This window comes from Oncorhynchus masou, chromosome 22 (assembly GCF_036934945.1).
Source record: "Oncorhynchus masou masou isolate Uvic2021 chromosome 22, UVic_Omas_1.1, whole genome shotgun sequence".
Taxonomy (NCBI): domain Eukaryota; kingdom Metazoa; phylum Chordata; class Actinopteri; order Salmoniformes; family Salmonidae; genus Oncorhynchus; species Oncorhynchus masou.
Window position 1 is genome coordinate 42,224,115 of NC_088233.1, and position 20,861 is coordinate 42,244,975.

Below are 20,861 nucleotides of genomic sequence, written 5' to 3' on the forward strand. Positions count from 1 at the left end.
GCAGCAGGCTCGTAATAGTCAAAGGTATATGGTTTAGAGAGAAATAGCAGGCGTGTTATAATTCCTGTAATAACTTGCGGCTGAACTTGAAAGGGGTTCCTTCGTTATTTTACCGTTCATGTCTTCTGTAGAGAATGTCTTGATCTACTTCAAATAAGGTCTGTGTTTCGTACAGGCTTAAACCGCCTCTACGTTTTGATACCCGTGTAAATTTCACTAGGATAAGGTAACGTTTGTCAAAATATTTTCATAAATCCACTCGACAAAAAAAAATGATCGGCGCTTATATTTAGCCAATATTGATCAGAGTTACTTTGTCCTATGGATATCTACACAGTTATAAAATTGGCAAGGTGGTGTAAGCTTACACGAAACACAGACCTTATTTTAGGTGAATCTAAAAAAATATCCTATGAAATAAATGAATGAAGGAACCGCTTTCCAGATTTTGCTAGAAGGTGTCATGGGAATTATGACTCGCACTGTGGTAGTCAATTCTTACCATGCCCATTATTAAAATAGGATTTCCTGCATATAGAAATTACAGTTTTTGTTTTCAACATTCATCACAGGTAACTTAAACTCTATTTTTATTCAAACAGTTGAGAGTATTTGTCTCCTAAGCAGACTCTTCAGCATCATTGTCACTTCAGAGCTGTGTGTTTTACAGATGGCAGAGAAAAGCAGAGCACCAGTGTGGGACTATTACATGGAATTGGCACCAGGGAAAGCAAGGTGTCTTATTTGTGATAAAGATGTAAACATGGGGTCAGCAACGGCTAAATCAAAACATACCACCAACCTGTGGAATCACCTTAAGAACACCCATCCAAAAGCCCATATATATTACAGTGCCTTGCGAAAGTATTCGGCCCTCTTGAACTTTGCGACCTTTTGCCACATTTCAGGCTTCAAACATAAAGATATAAAACTGTATTTTTTTGTGAAGAATCAACAACAAGTGGGACACAATCATGAAGTGGATCGACATTTATTGGATATTTCAAACTTTTTTAACAAATCAAAAACTGAAAAATTGGGCGTGCAAAATTATTCAGCCCCTTTACTTTCAGTGCAGCAAACTCTCTCCAGAAGTTCAGTGAGGATCTCTGAATGATCCAATGTTGACCTAAATGACCAATGATGATAAATACAATCCACCTGTGTGTAATCAAGTCTCTGTATAAATGCACCTGCACTGTGATAGTCTCAGAGGTCCGTTAAAAGCGCAGAGAGCATCATGAAGAACAAGGAACACACCAGGCAGGTCCGAGATACTGTTGTGAAGAAGTTTAAAGCCGGATTTGGATACAAAAAGATTTCCCAAGCTTTAAACATCCCAAGGAGCACTGTGCAAGCGATAATATTGAAATGGAAGGAGTATTAGACCACTGCAAATCTACCAAGACCTGGCCGTCCCTCTAAACTTTCAGCTCATACAAGGAGAAGACTGATCAGAGATGCAGCCAAGAGGCCCATGATCACTCTGGATGAACTGCAGAGATCTACAGCTGAGGTGGGAGACTCTGTCCATAGGACAACAATCAGTCGTATATTGCACAAATCTGGCCTTTATGGAAGAGTGGCAAGAAGAAAGCCATTTCTTAAAGATATCCATAAAAAGTGTCGTTTAAGGTTTGCCACAAGCCACCTGGGAGACACACCAAACATGTGGAAGAAGGTGCTCTGGTCAGATGAAACCAAAATTGAACTTTTTGGCAACAATGCAAAACGTTATGTTTGGCGTAAAAGCAACACAGCTCATCACCCTGAATACACCATCCCCACTGTCAAACATGGTGGTGGCAGCATCATGGTTTGGGCCTGCTTTTCTTCAGCAGGGACAGCGAAGATGGTTAAAATTGATGGGAAGATGGAGGGAGCCAAATACAGGACCATTCTGGAAGAAAACCTGATGGAGTCTGCAAAAGACCTGAGACTGGGACGGAGATATGTCTTCCAACAAGACAATGATCCAAAACATAAAGCAACATCTACAATGGAATGGTTCAAAAATAAACATATCCAGGTGTTAGAATGGCCAAGTCAAAGTCAAGTCAAGTCAAAGAAATGTTTTTGTATCCAAATCCGGCTTTAAACTTCTTCACAACAGTATCTCGGACCTGCCTGGTGTGTTCCTTGTTCTTCATGATGCTCTCTGCGCTTTTAACGGACCTCTGAGTCTATCACAGTGCAGGTGCATTTATACGGAGACTTGATTACACACAGGTGGATTGTATTTATCATCATTAGTCATTTAGGTCAACATTGGATCATTCAGAGATCCTCACTGAACTTCTGGAGAGAGTTTGCTGCACTGAAAGTAAAGGGGCTGAATAATTTTGCAAGCCCAATTTTTCAGTTTTTGATTTGTTAAAAAAGTTTGAAATATCCAATAAATGTTGTTCCACTTCATGTTTGTGTCTCACTTGTTGTTGATTCTTCACAAAAAAATACAATTTTATATCTTTATGTTTGAAGCCTGAAATGTTGCAAAAGGTCGCAAAGTTCAAGGGGGCTGAATACTTTCGCAAGGCACTGTATATAAAGTTAAAATAAAAGTGTTCATTCAGTATTGTTGCAATTGTCATTATTACAAAAATGTGTATATATACTGTATACATTTTTAAAATCGGCCGATTAATCGGTATCAGGTTCTTTTTTGTCCTCCAATAATCGGTATCGGTATCGGTCGACCTCTAGTTCAGACCTTTAAGAGACATGGCGGACAAACAGGGAATCCAATACATTTCTCTTCTCAGTAATAGATTATCAGTATCTCCCCCCTCCGAGGAGTCTTAACATGTTCCATACCAATGTATCTCAGAAAGCTGACATTGTGACAAGCCTCCATGAGATGTGCAGCCACAGGTTGACGTTTATTGTCATGAGTCTTGTCCTGCAGGCAGAACTGAGTGATTTCCCCTTGGATAGGCCAGCTGCAAAGACAAAATAGTCTATATTGTAAAAATTCATTACAAAAAGGTATTAGCTTTAAAGATTAGGGTTAGGCATTAGGGTTAGCAGTATGGTTAGGGTTAGGTTTAACATTTTATGACTTTTTGGCTATGTAAGCTAGTGACCACTCCGCAGAGCTGCCTCCAGTACATGATTCATGACTAAAAACACTAACCTGCGTCTGATTGCAGCTGGGCTCATCATGGCCCCTGGGCTGCTTAAATAATGGAACAGAGATCTCTGGAGCCAACCTTTCTGTCAGTGTAATGGAGTGGCCTGGGCTGTGTCACTTGTCTCTGTCCAGTAACCACTTCCAACAGGGACCCATTCACTCCTCAAACCTCACTCTGACAATCGCTGACAGACTCCAGCCCCATGCATGCTATACTCGAGACTCGGATTTAAACCCCTGGTCAAAGTCTTTGGTTAATGACTAGTAGGATTACACAGATAGTGCTGAGACAGATAGACAGATTTTTTTGGGATGATGACATTTATAGCCCTGATCTTGGTTATTGTTCTCGTCATCATCATCTTTGTTGTCATCTTCATCGTGGGCCTTCGTCATCACCACCCTCATCCTCACCACCATCATCATCACCAACACCACCATCATCGTCAGCATTACCAATTATCATCATCGTCATTTGTGTGGTTTTCCTAATGCCTTGACCTCACAACTCTAGTTGATCTTACCAACGATACATAATGAGCTACAGTAACTACCGCAGTGTAAAAAAACGACCCAGTTTCCTAAAGGATGTTGAAGTTGTCTCTATCTCTGGTCCTAGGGACAATATCTCCCTTGGCCAGAAACACTGAGAAGACATCCTGTCACACGATGCCATACCAGCCAGAGGGAACAGCATTATGGCTGTTGGCTGTGACCCTGCCTCTGTGTTATCACTGGGTTAATCTCGCCGAGCTAGGTGACACTGTGGTGACAGGGAGGGACACACTGCTACTGTAGCTAGCTCCCCTAGCCTGCCAGCCATCTCAGGCCACGCTGACTCTGACTGACTGTATGAAGGGACATGGCAGCCATTTTGTTTGAGAGACACAAAAAAAAGCATCAACTACTGTATGTGTATGTTCTGTCGACAGTGTATCTGCCCTCGTGTGGAATCTTGATTTGGCTTTGTGTTTATATCACTGGCTACATGGGACACTGGGTCACTGCTGGGGGTGTTGCTTTAGTCAAATCCCATCGCTTCCTCTCAGTCATAACACTCACACTGTTGCAAATGAATATCCGGGTCGATTGTGTGAGGGAGAATGTGGTGTGGCAGAGCAATCGTGTGTGTGTGTGTGTGTGTGTGTGTGTGTGTGTGTGTGTGTGTGTGTGTGTGTGTGTGTGTGTGTGTGTGTGTGTGTGTGTGTGTGTGTGTGTGTGTGTGTGTTATGACGAGAGTGAGAGACATGTTTTTGGTTCTCACAGGGGAATGACTGCCAAGGATGTTGGGATTCTAACTATGAATTGAAGAAAATCTGTCATCTTTTACAATCATTATTTGTCATTTTCAGGAGGTCAGTAGTACTTGAATCAAGTTTGACTGTTTTGTCTAAGCTTCCCTTAACAGCTAAACCAGAGAGTGAATCAATCCCAAGAACACATCTCATCCACACACAGTTTCCTCTCTTTGTCCTGCCCTCAGAGACGTGCACAAGACGTAGAAAAGAACCCAAGTCAAAAGAACATATGTCTTGAATTTAAACATTAAAGGCCAACTATTATGAGATTAAATCAGGAACTTGTGATATTCTGTTGAATCTCGGCTCTGTTGTAGCCTCAGTCACGCAGATGTACTTTCAAGTCCTCCGATGATATAGTACCAGCAGGCCTTCTGTGCCAGTGTCTAATCACAGAGGATAATAAGGGCCTGTTGCTTACCCCTGCGTCCTCCTACCTTGTAGCTCCACCAGGATAACACAGTGAGATAGTTAGAGATTTGACTTGCTACACTCTGTTTATCATCCGTCCTTCTAAGAACAATGGGCAAATAGCGAAAGCTTGGAAGGAAGGTTTAGGCTTGGCAGAAAGCAAAAAAGCAAAAACGGTATACTTGCTTACCCTCCTCTCTCTTTACCCCTAGCCTTATATTGGCAGTGAACAGATATCCCCATTTCAACACTAAACCAGCATTTACGTGGGTTTTGCAGAGCAATTTTGGATTTTGATTTTTTTACTTCTTAGTTTCTCATTGGGGTGGCTGGCGGACAAAAGGTTGACTGGAAGTCAGATTTAACCGTTTAATTGATTTTTATATGAGAAATATGGAGTCATATGTGATGAATTATCATAAAAGCTGCGCGGGCACTGCAGTGAGTGGTGCAGTGATATCTGTACTCGGTACCAGGGGCCCCTTCTGATGAGCGGGGGGCCGTAAAAGGCATTTTATTATGTGGCGAATATTGTTACACTTACAATAAAAATCAAAAGAGAGGACAGAAACCTGCAACAAGTTAGTGCACTTAGAGGAGCGTGTGTTTCAGGGGCATTGGTTGTGGAGCGTGATCGTCATTTTGTGTGTGTATTTGTCAGAGCAGGGACTGGAGAGAGCATATGCGAGAGAGTGTGTGTGTGTGTGTGTGTGTGTGCTGTGTCAGGTTACACACGGCGAGCTCAGCTCCATCTTTTCCCTGCAGAGTGTCCTCGGAGCTGACTCTACAGGTGGCTTGTATTTAGCTGGGGCCCCTGGCGATAAGGAGCGCGCGTCCTCACTCTGTGTTCCCTGTCATGTCCGTCTATTAGGTGATGAACGGCCTGCAGGCCCGACTATCAGGTCCTGCACCCTAATGACTTGCCTGTGTTTGTGTGTCTGCTGCCTGCCTGCGTGACTGACTACACTTAACGGCGAGAGGGCTTCAGAGCCAGGGGACTGCACGCCAACCATCCAGCCAGAGGCCATTGCACGCACGCACGAACGTACACACACACACACACACACACACACACACACACACACACACACACACACACACACACACACACACACACACACACCACACACACACACACACACACGTCCCCACATCTGGGAGCAGTAAATCTCTGGAGCTTTTCAACGCCACTGCTGCTCTCCTCCCCATTCTCCACTCTTCCCCTCCTCCTCTACCAACTGCTCTATCAGTAATTCCCCTACTTCCCCGCTCCGTACTACCCTGCTCCCCTTGTCCCCATCTGCTATAGTCCTCTAGCCCCCTGCTCATTTCCTCTCCCTCTGGGTTCTGCTAGAGAAGTGCTGTACTAGTGTGACTTTCCACTGGACCAGCCTCTCTCTCTGCTGCTCTGCATAACATCAGCACCAACACCAGCACCGGCTCCACTTGGAGCCAGCGTTGGACCTGTCACTGATCCCTTTCCATTATCACAGTCAAATAAACAGCCACAGTGAATCAACCAATTAGTGGGCATTATCCCTCTCCAGCTGCCTCTTTCTCCAGTCTCCACTGAGCTGTGGCTCTCTTGAAGGGTAATCGCTGCTTGGACAGAAAGCCAGTGATCTCTCCAGCAGAGCATTTTCCTTCTCTGTTCCTTCATTTCGGTTTAATTGTTATGAAGAGCATGTGTGTTTATGCTCGAGCTGCTGAAAGTTTGGGTGTGGTGGTGTTGCGAGCAATTGAGTCATTTTTCTCCTCTCCCCTCGCACGCTACTCCAATAATACTGGACAGTCGTCTTTAACAGATTTTCCTGTGTGACTGTATTGGTCTGCATCCCAAGCCCTATGCCCTACATGGTGCACTACTTTTAAACCAGAGCCCTACGGACCATGGTCAAAAGGAGTTCACTGTATAGGGAATATGGTGCCATTGGGGACGGGCCCTTGGTTTGCTCCTCTCCTCCAGTCATGCTGTGTATTTCATGGCTGTTCTAGCTGCAGGTGTGTTTATTATAAAGCAGGTGCTGCGGTTCACAGGCTGTGGAGAAAAGGCGTTAAGGCCAATATACTGGAGATGGATCACTGGCTGCTTGGTCTCAATGACGTTCACTCTAACACACACCACTACCACTTAACGCATGTGGAATCATGTAGTAACCAAAAAAGTGTTAAGCAAATTGAGATTTGAGATTCTTCAAAGTAGCCACCCTTTGTCTTGATGACAGCTTTGTACACTCTTGGTATTCTCTCAACCAGCTTCATGAGGCAGTCACCTTAACAGGTGTGCCTGTGAAATGTCTTTCCTTCTTAATGCATTTGAGCCAATCAGTTGTGCTGTGACAAGGTAGGGTTGGTATTCAGAAAATAGTCCTATTTGGTAAAAGACCAAGTCCGTATTATGGCAAGAACAGCTCAAGTAAGCAAAGAGAAATGACAGTCCATCATTACATTAAGACATGAAGATCAGTCAATACTTAAAATGTCAAGAATTTAGGGAAGTTTCTTCAAGTGCAGTCACAACTTGGGGCGGCAGGGTAGCCTAGTGGTTAGAGCGTTGGACTAGTAACCGGAAGGTTGAGAGTTCAAACCCCCGAGCTGACAAGGTACAAATCTGTCGTTCTGCCCCTGAACAGGCAGTTAACCCACTGTTCCCAGGCCGTCATTGAAAATAAGAATTTGTTCTTTAACTGACTTGCCTGGTTAAATAAAGGTTAAAAATAAAAATAAAAAACAAAACAATAAAGCTCTATGATGAAACTGTCTCTCATGAGGATCGCCACAGGAAAGGAAGACCCAGAGTTTCTCTGCCTCAGAAATTGCAGCCCAAATAAATGTTTCATAGGGTTCAAGTAACAGACACATCTCAACATCTAATGTTCAGAGGCGACTACGTGAATCAAGCCTTCATGGTCAAATTTTTGCAAAGAAACCACTACAAAAAGAAACCAATAAGAAGAAGAGACTTGCTTGGGCCAAGAAACACCAGCAAATGAAATTAGACTGGTGGAAATCTGTCCTTTGGTCTGGTGAGTCCAAATTTGAGATTTTTGGTTCCAACCGCCGTGTCTGTCGCAGAGTAGGTGAATGGATGATCTCAGCATGTGTGGTTCCCACTGTGAAGCATGGAGGAGGAGGTGTGATGATGTGGGGGTGCTTTGCTGGTGACACTGTCTGTGATTTATTTACAACTCAAGGCACACTTAACCAGCATGGCTACCACAGCGTTTTGCAGCCATACGCCATCCCATCTGTGCAAAGCTGTCATCAAGGGAAAGGGTGGCTCCTTTGAAGAATCCCAAATATAAATATTTGTTTAACACTTTTTTGATTACTATATGATGCCATATGTGTTATTTCATAGTTATGATGTCTTCAATATTATTCTACAAGAAATAGTAAAAAATATGTAGAAAATAGTAAAAAATAAAGACAAACCCTTGACTGGTAGTGTAATTCAATACCTTTGAAGTTCATCCTTAGATGTTCTATGTTTGAGCTGGTTTTGAAAGCAAAAGTTGAATTGAAAACATTATTGTATTGGCATTGTTGAACTCAATTTTCATAATAGCAAGCTCGGATGATGGTTTTGTTAGCTAAGCTAGCAGGTCTGTTTGTTTGGTTACCAATGTAACTGCACTAGCTATCTAGTAAACTTGCTAGCTACTTCAGTGGATGCTGTCACATTTCTACTGACAAATGAACACATCTCTAGTGGCAAATATGTTAAATTATAGCTATGGCATAGAACAGATAATCAAGTCAGAGCTCTATGCATTCTCTGGAATAATGCAACTCAGTGGAAGGTCATTTCCACTCCATTCCATTCCACTACATTGGCCACGTTACCAATGTAAGCACAACATTGTTCTGATAATGTCCACATGTAAGATACATGGTGTACTTTGGTACCACAGCTTCTCCAATCACTGTTGTCGTAGTTCCCTGTGATTGATGTTAGTACAACTTTGTTCAAATCTCAATGACTTGTCAGCAAGGTTTCACTGCCCACGGACCTCCTCTCTGACCCTAAATCAAGGTCACCTGTGTCCTGCTGCTGTTGGTTCTGTGGTCAACAGGGGGCACTGTTGTCCTGGCCGAGCCGTCTGGACACTACTACTGGTCACTCACTGTACACTGTGACTGGACAGCCAATGTAAACAACATCTCCTCTCTTCTGAGTCAGTTGTCTCACATCGCCACAGTTCCTTCCATTAACAACCACTTTGCATAATGGGATGTAAGAATGTCTCAACAAGAGAGCAGTCACAAGCCTTATCTAATTCTGGTCACTGTGAAAACTGTCACCAGACCACTCCCCCTCTCGCTAGTGGTTTTGACCCAAGCCTCCAGTGTTGCATCAGAGCACTCCAAAAGGCCAGCTCGTGACCGTAAAAAAAACAACAAATATTTACGTCTACAATGTCAACAGTCTTATGTAAACATTCACAGGGCCTTTCTGACTGGATATGTCATCTGTTGTCTCGCTGTACACGTTAAAACGGCATATCCTGCTAAATCCGGGTACGGTGAGAGAAAATAAGATCCTCCACTCCTCCCTCCTCGGCTGCCCCTGAGGCTTCTGGGTAATTGCAGTGTTTAGGTCCATGGAGGAGACAGGCGGGCGGCGGGCGGGATGGTCACCTGGGCAGCTAAACAGGTATTTGGATTGCACTGTGTAATTTTCATTTTATACCATGGGACAAGTTAAATATTTGCATTCCATCACAGACAACTATCTCCCCAACTATACAGCCTTATACAAGCCTAGCACCCCTCTTTTTCTTCTGGCTAGCTTAGAGGGTAAAACCAACCCACCATTATACAATAGTATGATTTCATCTTGTGCTTCATATGATGACATGGGAACAAAATGGTAGTGTTCAATCTCTGGACATGTTCCAAATGGCACTCTATTCCCTACATAGTGCACTTTGCAGGGAATAGGGTGCCATTTAAGACGTGTTCGTCAGGTGTAGTTGAGAGATCAGATCCACCCAGAAGGGGAAGAAAGTCACTTCCTGTTTGGCCTTTGAAGTCAAGCCTCATTTCCTGATGTGGACATTGTACTAGAAAAACAAAGGAAACTACATGTTGATACACAGACCGGGTTTGATCATTCAGCCGTTTGTCATGGAGGTCAAAGGATCCTTTAGGATTGCCCGCACATACTGCACATACTGCACTGACACTCCAACACACACACACACACACACACATACACACACACACACACACACACACACACACACACACACGCAACACACACACACACTCGCTTAGACACTGCTGCTACTCTGTTTATTATCTATCCTGAATGCCTAGTCACTTCCTCCATGTACAGTTGAAGTCGGAAGTTTACATATATTTAGGTTGGAGTCATGAAAGCTCGTTTTTCAACCACTCCACATATTTCTTGCTAACAAACTATAGTTTTGGAAAGTCGGTTAGGACATCTACTTTGTACATGATAAAAGTAATTTTTCCAACAATTGTAATTCACTGTATCACAATTCCAGTTGGTCAGAAGTTTACATACACAAGTTGACTGTGCCTTTAAACAGCTTGGAAAATTCCAGAAAATGATGTCATGGCTTTAGAAGCTTCTGATAGGCTAATTGACATAATTTGAGTCAAATGGAGGTGTACCTGTGGATGTATTTCAAGGCCTACCTTCAAACTCAGTGCCTCTTTGCTTGACATCATGGGAAAATCAAAAGAAAACAGCCAAAAACATTGTAGACCTCCACAAGTCTGGTTCATCCTTGGGAGCAATTTTCAAACGCCTGAAGGTACCACGTTCATCTGTAGATACAATAGCATGCAAGTATAAACATACCGCTCAGGAAGGAGATGCGTTCTGTCTCCTGGAGATGAACGTACATTGGTGCAAAAAGTGCAAATCAATCCCAGAACAACAGAAAATGACCTTGTGAAGATGCTGGAGGAAACAGGTCCAAAAGTATCTTTATCCACAGTAAAACGAATCCTATATAAACATAACCAGAAGCCACTTCTCCAAAACCTCCATAAAAAAGCCAGACTATGGTTTGCAACTTGGGGACAAAGATTGTATTTTTTGGAGGACTGTCCTCTGGTCTGATTAAACTAAAATAGAACTGTTTGGCCATAATGACCATTGTTATGTTTGGAGGAAAAAGGGGGAGGCTTGCAAGTCGAAGAACACCATCCCAACACCATAACGACAACAAAGTCAAGGTATTGGAGTGGCCATCTCAAAGCCCTGATCTCAATACCATAGAAAATTGGGCAGAACTGAAAAAGCATATGCGAGCAAGGAGGCCTACAAACCTGACTCAGTTACACCAGCTCTGTCAGGAGAAATGGGCCAAAATTCACCCAACTTATTGTGGGAAGCTTGTGGAAGGCTACCCGAAGTGTTTGACCCAAGTTAAACATTTTAAAGGCAATGCTACCAAATACTAATTGAGTATATGTAAACTTCTGACCGACTGGGAATGTGATGAAAGAAGTAAAAGCTGAAATAAATAATTATCTCTACTGTTATTCTGACATTTCACGTTCTTAAAATAAAGTGGTGATCCTAACTGACCTAAGACAGGGAATTTTGACTAGGATTAAATGTCAGGAATTGTGAAAAACTGAGTTTAAATGTAATTGGCTAAGGTGTATGTAAACTTCCGACTTCAATTGTACATATTTCCTCAATAACCTCAACTACCTCGTACCCCGTCACATTGAATAGGTACCGGTACTCCTTGTATATAGTCTGATTATTGTCATGTTATTGTGTTCCTATTAATTTCATTTTTCATTTTTAGCTAAATTGTCTTACTTTTTTAACTCTGCATTGCTGGAAAAGGGCTTGTAAGTAAACATTTCACAGTAAAGTCTATACCTGGCGCCTGTGAGACATATCATTTAATTTGAGTACTGTTTGGGAGGTTTATATAGGCCTACATCATTTGCAATCGGTTATTCACTGTACGACCCTGTGTACTCTCAGACCCAAGATTAATGTTGAATGACATGGGACATTCTAACATGGAACATTTGTATCATTTCTCATTTATTCCAGTTCACTTAAAGTTGGAATCCTTAAAGTTGAAACTGCCAAGTTACTTCAAACAACCAACACCGTGTTTTCCCTCAGACATCATGGCATGCGTGATGAAACAGCAGAATATGTACCACAATGTTTCTAATTAACACACTGCTCCTCGCCTCTGTTTGGTCAACAAAACAAATACAATAACAAATGAGCCTGGGACGACCAGTGGCGCTGTTTCACCCTTTGCGGATCTCAACTTTAACTTTCACTGACTCTCATTTGTCAGTCACACAAGAAGAATGTCGGTAGCTCCTGAGCTTTGACAATCCATCCAGTGTCAAATGTGAAACGGAGGGAAAGACTGCTCTTTCTACAAGCCTCCAGGGAGGAGCAGGAACATTGGGTTATTGTTTCCAGAGAGGAAATAATCCGTTAATTTATACGACAGTAGGATGTCTCCACTGGTCCACTCAATGTGTGTCCCAAATGGCACCCTATTCCCTATATAGTGCACTACTATGGGCCCTGGCCAAAAGTAGTGCACTACATAGGGCATAGGGTACCATTTGGGATGCTGACTATTGCTGCTCAGAAGCCATTAAGGTCCATTAATTAGTGCTGTAAACGCAGGGCAGCGTACTCGAGGCCTGGCCCTATCTGGCACACTTCTAGGAAATGAATGGATGGAGTTATAATCATTCATGGAAATGGAAAAAGAGAATCAGCTGGGGAGAGCCCTTGGTCAAAATGTTATGTCTAGTGTTGTGTTTCAATCTCTCGTGAACAGACACATCATCTGTCAACAACTGTGGTATGCGACAACTTGCGAGGAAGGTGCTCGCTAGGGTTAAATGGCGGGAACCACATGACTGAGATTTACAGGCCAAAATCATTCCCATTTCCCGGGGATAAATAACTGCGAGACAAATGGTAAATTATAATACATTTATTTATATGTACCGCATGGTGTAAAATGGAACTGTTAAATTATAGAAATAAATGATCTAAATCTGTCTTCTCTACGGCCTCTGCATGATGAATCATCAACGCTCTGGGACAGACAGCCCATCTCAGTATGTTTAGCAGTTCACAATGCATGTAGACCTGTCATCTCATCATGGTCACTTTTTTTCATGTGACAGGTAGGCCTACATTTGCTGCAGCATAGCCTAGGCTACAGTAATATAAAGGCCCGAATACGCATCTAATTTACCCATCTCCATCTGGATTTCGGGGGTCACTTTATTTTTTGTTAATTGTAACGATGTTGTTTTTAGTTGCAGCTGCACAGTTTTAAAACAGCCTATCACTCAAATATCATTGCTTTAAATCAGGGCTTGCTCGAGCACTCTCTCGCAGTCTTTCTCTCTCTCCATCATCCAAAATAGATACTAAAAATAGATTGCATCCAAAATAGATACTCCTGTTCTAGATTGATTGGGAAATGGGGATAGTCAGTTGTTCCACGCCTTCAACTGAAATGTGTCTTCCCCAAACCCCTGTGAATCAGAGAGGTGCGGGGGGCTGCCATAATCGACATCCACGTCGTCGGCGCCCGGGGAACATAACCATTCAATCTTTGTGAAGAGAAGTGAAAGCCTTCTGGATCTAATTCTAGTCCTGTGTTATTGGGACGGCATGTAGGATAGTGGTTAGAGTGTTGGACTAGTAACCGAAAGGTTGCAAGATCGAATACCCGAGCCGACAAGTTAAAAAATATAATTTTGCCCCTGAAAAAGGCAGTTAACCCACTGTTCCTAGTCCGTCACTGAAAATAAGAATTTGTTCTTCACTGACTTGCCTGGTTAAATAAAGGTAAAATTAAAAAGTAAAGTACAGTACAGTACAGTACCAGTTTGGACACACCTACTCATTCAAGAGTTTTTCTTTATTTATACTATTTTCTACAATTTGTAGAATAATGGAATTTCTTTCCTTCTTAATGTGTTTGAGCCAATCAGTTGTGAAAAGGTAGGGGTGGTATACAGAAGATAGCCCCATTTGATAAAAGACCAAGTCCATATTACAGCTCAAATAAGCAAAGAGAAATGACAGTCCATCATCATTTTATGACATGAATGTCAGTCAGAGTTAGAGTTACCAGCCTCAGAAATTCCAGCCCAAATAAATGCTTCACAGAGTTCAAAGTAACAGACACATCTCAACGTCAACTGTTCAGAGGAGACTGTGTGGATCAGGCCTTCATGGTCGATTTGCTGCAAACAAACCACTACTAAAGGACACCAAAAATAAGAAGAGACTTGCTTGGGCGAAGAAACATGAGCAATGGACATTAGACCAGTGGAAATCTGTCCTCTCTGTCCTTATTTACATAAGTATTCAGACCATTTGCTTTGAGACTCGAAATTGAGCTCAGGTGCGTCCTGTTTCCATTGATTGTCCTTGAGATGTTTCTACAACTTGATTGGGGTACACCTGTGGTAAATTCAATTGATTGGACATGATTTGGAAAGGCACACATCTGTCTGTATGCAGCATTGAAGGTCCTCAATCACACAGTGGCCTCCATCATTCTTAAATGGAAGTAGTTTGGAACCACCAAGATTTTTCCTAAAGCTGGACGCTCGGCCGAACCGAGTAATCGGGGGAGAAGGGCCTTGGTCAGGGAGGTGACCAAGAACCTGATGGTCACTCTGACAGAGCCCCAGAGTTCCTCTGTGGAGATGGGAGAACCTTCCAAAAAGACAACCATCTCTGACAGCACTCCACCAATCAGGCCTTTGTGGAGAGTGGCCAGACGGAAGCCACTCCTCAGTAACAGGCACATGACAGCCCGCTTGGCGTTTTCCAAAAGACACCTAAAGGACTCAGACCGTGAGAAACAAGATTCTCTGGTCTGATGAAACCAAGATTGAACTCTTTGTTCTGAATGCCAAGCGTCATGTCTGGAGGAAACCTGGCACCAACCCTACGGTGAAACATGGCGGTGGCAGCATCATGCTGTGGGGATGTATTTCAGTGGCAGGGACTGGGAGACTAGTCAGGATTGAAGGAAAGATGAACGGGGGAAAATACAGAGAGATCCTTGATGAAAACCTGCTCCAGAGGGCTCTGGCCCAGCCAGAGCCCGGACTTGAACCCGATCTAACATCTCAGGATAGACCTGAAAGTAGCTGTGCAGATTTAATATCTTTTAGAATAAGGCTGTAACGTAACAAAATGTGGAAAAAAGTCTAGGGGTCTGAATACTTTCAGAATGCACTGTATGTGTATTGGATAAATGGCACATGTTTGGACTTTTCTGGGCTTGGGCTTATTAAATGCCTTTTTTTAACCAGGCAAGTCAGTTAAGAACAAATTCTTATTTTCAATGATGGCCTAGGAACAGTGGGTTAAATGCCTGTTCAGGGGCAGAACGACAGATTTGTACCTTGTCAGCTCGGGGGTTTGAACTTGCAACCTTCCGGTTACTAGTCCAACGCTCTAACCACTAGGCTACCCTGCCGCCCCGGGGTTCATTAAATGCCTTTAATGTAGGCCTCACTAAATGTCTATAATGTAGGGCTCATGAAATGTGTTTAATGTGTGGCTCATCAGGCTCAGGGAGCATCAGACTTGAATTTTCAATCAAACCTCTCATCAAATTCAGATATAGGCCCATTTATATGCTTTATAATACTTTTGAAAACTTACGGTTTTGGGTTACCGGGTTACCCAAGAGATTCTCGGGATGGAACATTTTGTAAAATACCAGCAAAATATTCAACCCTAGTGCTTGAATCTTCAGAATTTTGGAAGGGGAGGGAACATAGGCCCATACATTTATCCGTAACTTGCAAAGAGAGGGGGTTGGAGCTACCACCCTACTTCTGTTCCTCTTCTAGTATCTTTTATGGCACATCGTATCTGCCACCAGACTTGAGCATCTGACATATTCACCCATTTTTTTAGTTCTGGGTTTCCGAGATATGTGTTATATTAATCTGTGTTAATAATGTATTGTGGATAGGTCTTCTATTGAGTGGGTGTCTTTCTGTACACACACATGTTAACATGTGTCACGTGCTTATGTAGATATGTATGTTTTCACGCATGTGTGTGAAATAGAGGCTCTCATGGGTTTGAACCCATTCCCGAAATGAACCTGGGGCTTTCCCACCCGGAACCGATATGCAGAAATGCATTATTATTATTTATTTTTTAATATAGAGACACATTTCAAACGGACCGGAGGACAACTAGACCCGTTCCATATGAACCTGGTCGGATAATGACCCAGTCCGATCTGATCGGAGTGAGAGAAGCAGCAGAAAAGTACTTTTTTAAGCTACTTTATTAACCGGCGCTGATACAGCATGAGAGGAGGGAGAGGTGCAGCTCTAGCAGGCGGGGGAGGGCCATACTGTGAGCGAGGGACTTGGGGAGCAGGGAGGGAGGGAGGGAGAGGTGCAGCTCTTGCAGGCGGGGGAGGACCATACTGTGAGCGAGGAACTTGGGGAGCAGGGAGGGAGGGAGAGGTGCAGCTCTAGCAGGCGGGGAGGACCATACTGTGAGCGAGGGACTTGGGGAGCAGGGAGGGAGGGAGAGGTGCAGCTCTAGCAGGCGGGGGAGGACCATACTGTGAGCAAGGGACTTGGGGAGCAGGGAGGGAGGGAGAGGTGCAGTTCTAGCAGGGGAGCGGGAGGGAGGGAGAGGTGCGGGACGAGGACCATACTGTGAGCGAGGGACTTGGGGAGCAGGGAGGGGGAGAGGTGCAGCTCTAGCAGGCGGGGAGGACCATACTGTGAGCGAGGGACTTGGGGGGAGCAGGGAGGGAGAGGGACTTGAGAGGTGGTGCAGCTCTAGCAGGTGGGGGGAGGACCATACTGTGAGGCGGGGAGGGACTTGGGGAGCAGGGAGGGAGAGAGCAGGTCTAGCAGGCGGGGGGAGGACCATGCTGTGAGCGGGAGGGACTTGGGGAGCAGGGAGGGGGAGAGGTGCAGCTCTAGCAGGTGGGGGAGGACCATACTGTGAGCGAGGGGGGAGCACTTGGGGAGCAGGGAGGGAGGGAGGGAGGGAGAGGTGCAGACGAGACACCAAGTGGGGGAGGACCATACTGTGACTCAGGGAGGGAGGGAGAGACAACTATAGTAGATGAATAGCTGACGAGCTAGCTAGGCTAATTGAGGCTGCAGCGCTTTCTGATCCTACAGTTACAAATAACACCAACAAATAATGCCTGCCTGTTGGCTCTTGGTCGCTGTAGCCTGTCCTTGTCCTTTAACTTTTAATTCCATCTTCCTTGGATTAGATATCTCCTAACTTTTGCCACACAGAGCAAGGTTCTATGACTGTAGCCTATTGCCTCTTTGATGACTTACGATTGGCCAACAACAAGCTACACGCTCCACTCTTGTGAAAAGCAAGAGCAGTAGCATAAATTATACAATTGATCTTTCTCTAATGCAGCAGTGGCGTTTGGAAATGCACGGGCCCTTCCGGACAAGTCAGTTACAATTACACCCGTGACCCGTGACAGTCATATCAGATACCACCCAGATCTGTGACATTATTGACAATTCTGGATACTAAAAATATATATTTTTAATTTTCTTGATAAAAATAGTGCACTGGGCCTTTAATAGTCCTGCATTAGTGAACCAATATAGCCGTCTATAACACAACACTCCCACCCCCAAAACATTTCCCCACGCCTATGTGTGTGTGCATATGTGTTCAGGGCGGCAGGAATCAGCACACCTGTAGGTGGGTGTTCATTACACGGGGCCCTGAGTGATGGCTTAGCCTATAGGAGGCTGTTGTTCATCATGATCGCCAACTTAATTAGCTCTCACTCAGAGAGCCTCTGAAGGCAGGCCCTGTGTGTGTGTGTGTGTGTGTGTGTGTGTGTGTGTGTGTGTGTGTGTGTGTGTGTGTGTGTGTGTGTGTGTGTGTGTGTGTGTGTGTGTGTGTGTGTGTGTGTGTGTGTGTGTGTGCGTGCAACTTGGCTTTTGTGTGTGGTTGTCTCAAGGCGGTATATAAAATGCATGGTACATTCTCCTGGAGGATGAAACACACACACTATCGGTCCTTGTGCCCCCCCCCCCCTTATCAACAAACCCCCCGTGCATCATATATCTTAGTTAGATGTGCAAATACAATTCTCCATCTATCATCTTTGAGTACTGCCCAAATTGCAGCAGTTATGCTTATTGCACATTGCGGTCATCTCGTCCTGAATCTAGAAACATGACTCAAAGTGATTAAAAGTCGACTCATTACTAAACGTACTGTAATTCATTGTAATGACATGAAGCAGCCTGAACCAGAGTGTTTCTCTGGTCTGTTCCTCGGAGATAAGCTGCTTATTTAATGAAACCTCTTCCCTCGCCGGCCGTTTGGCCTTTGGCAAGGAAAGAGCAGGAGAAATGAAATAAGAGTAGAAAAGAAAAGAGAAAGAAAAAGGGGCTGACAAAGAGTGTTTGTAGAGAGAGAGAGAGAGAGAGAGAGAGAGAGAGAGAGAGAGAGAGAGAAGAGGAGGAGCAATGAAAGGAAGGGGGGGTAAAAGATAGTAGACAGTAGAAAGAGGGAGAGAGATAGAGAGAATGAGATGAGGGAGTCTTGTTCTCCTCTGTCTGTCCTCCCTGCTAATAACAGTTGAGTTTGCTCTCCCCTCCCCTCCTCTCCCCCTGCCCTGCCTGCCCTGCCCTGGGCCGGCTCCAGCTCCAGCTCCACTCACATGTGTTCTGGCATGGCTCTTGCTGGGGGCTTGGGGGCTGCGGCCCCCTCACTCCACTCGGCCCTGTCAGGCTCCCAGCCAGAGAGTAATGTGAAAATGTGGCTCACTGGCGTCCACTTGATTAAGTCCGTCCACGTGTCTGGAGAGAGGAGACAGAAGGTTTAATCACCATGGCCCTGACACTCTCTCCTCCTCCCTCTCCTCTTTTCCTTCATCTTCTTCCTTCTTGTTCTCCTCCTCCTTGGAGCCGGGATTAGTTTTTCTCTGTTTTATTTACTTCTACACTGGTTTTCTTTGTTCATCATTTTTTTCATTTTTTTTTCTCTTTTCGCTCCTTCTGTGTAACTGACTTTTATTCTGTTAGCTTTTTCTTCCTGTCTTACTCTTTTTCTTCCTGTCTTACTCTTTTTCTTCCTGTCTTACTCTTTTTCTTCCTGTCATACTCTTTTTCTTCCTGTCTTACTCCTTTTCTTCCTGTCTTACTCTTTTTTTTCTTGTCTTACTCTTTTTCTTCCTGTCTTACTCTTTTTCTTCCTGTCTTACTCTTTTTTTCTTGTGTCCTTTCTCTTGCTCTTTTTCACATAGTGATCACCCCCCATCTGTCCTGTGTGTGTGTGTGTGTGTGTGTGTGTGTGTGTGTGTGTGTGTGTGTGTGTGTGTGTGTGTGTGTGTGTGTGTGTGTGTGTGTGTGTGTGTGTGTGTGTGTGTGTGTGTGTGTGTGTGTGTCTATACCTGTTTGTACAGTTGAAGTCAGAAGTCAAATACATTTAAACTCAGTTTTTCACAATTCCTGACATTTATTCCTAGTCAAAATTCCCTGTTTTAGGTCAGTTAGGATCACAACCTTACTTTAAGAATGTGAAATGTCAGAATAATAGTAGAGGGAATTATTTATTTCAGCTTTCACTTCTTTCATCCCATTCCCAGTGGGTCAGAAGTTTACATACACTCAATTAGTATATGGTATCGTTGCCTTTAAATTGTTGAACTTGGGTCAAACGTTTTGGGTAGTCTTCCACAAGCTTCCCACAATAGGTTGGGTGAATTTTGGCCCATTCCTCCTGACAGAGCTGGTGTACCTGAGTCAGGTTTGTTGGCCTCCTTGCTCGCACACGCTTTTTCAGTTCTGCCCACAAATTTTCTATGGGATTGAGGTCAGGGCTTTGTGATGGCCACTCCAATACCTTGACTTTGTTGTCCTTAAGCCATTTTGCCACATCTTTGGAAGTATGCTTGTGGTCATTGTCCATTTGGAAACCCATTTGCGACCAGGCTTTAACTTCCTGACTGATGTCTTGAGATGTTGCTTCAATATATCCGCATAATTTTCCTCCTCATGATGCTATCTATTTTGTGAAGTGCACCAGTCCCTCCTGCTGCAAAGCACCCCCACAACATGATGCTGCCACTCCCGTGCTTCACGGTTGGGATGGTGTTCTTCGGCTTGCAAGCCTCCCCCTTTTTCCTCCAAGCATAATAATGGTCATTAAGGCCAAACAGTTATTTTTTTGTTTAATCAGACCAGAGGACTTTTCTCCAAAAATAATGATCTTTGTCCCCATGTGCAGTTGCAAACTGTAGTCTGGCTTTTTTCTGGCAGTTTTGGAGCAGTTGCTTCTTCCTTAAGTTATGTTGATATAGGACTCGTTTTACAGATATAGATACTTTTGGACCGGTTTCTTCCAGCATCTTCACAAGGTCCTTTGCTGTTGTTCTGGGATTGATTTGCACTTTTCGCACCAATGTATGTTCATCTCTAGGACACAGAACGTGTCTCCTTCCTGAGCGGTAAGACGGCTGCGTGGTCCCATGGTGTTTATACTTGCATACTTTTTTTGAGGTTTTGCTGATTTATTTTGATTTTCCCATGATGTCAAGCAACGAGGCACTGAGTTTGAAGGTCGGCCTTGAAATACATCCACAGGCACACCTCCAATTGCCTCAAATTATGTCAATTAGCCTATCAGAAGCTTATAAAGCCATGACATAATTTTCTGGAATTTTTCAAGCTGTTTAAAGGCACAGTCAACTTATTGTATGTAATCTTCTGACCCACTGGAATTGTGATACAGTGAAATAATCTGTCTGTAAACAATTGTTGGAAAAATGACTTGTGTCATGCACAAAGTAGATGTCCTAACCGACTTGCCACAACTATAGTTTGTTAACAAGAAATGTGTGGAGTGGTTGAAAAACACGGTTTTATTACTACAACCTAAGTGAATGTAAACTTCCGACTTCAACTGTACATGTGCATGCACACGTATATGGTTTGTGTGTGAACATGTGTGTCTGTGCACAGCAGTGTAGAGG

The 20,861-nt window shown here is 43.8% G+C and overlaps 1 protein-coding gene across 1 annotated transcript in view; it reads left to right on the forward strand.

Annotated features, from left to right (window-relative positions):
• LOC135508841 (potassium voltage-gated channel subfamily KQT member 1-like) overlaps window positions 1-20,861 on the forward strand; it is a 258,600-nt gene that overhangs the window by 114,827 nt on the left and 122,912 nt on the right. The window contains 1 exon segment of the mRNA XM_064929047.1: window positions 7,109-7,120. Coding sequence (XP_064785119.1) covers window positions 7,109-7,120 — 12 coding nt within the window.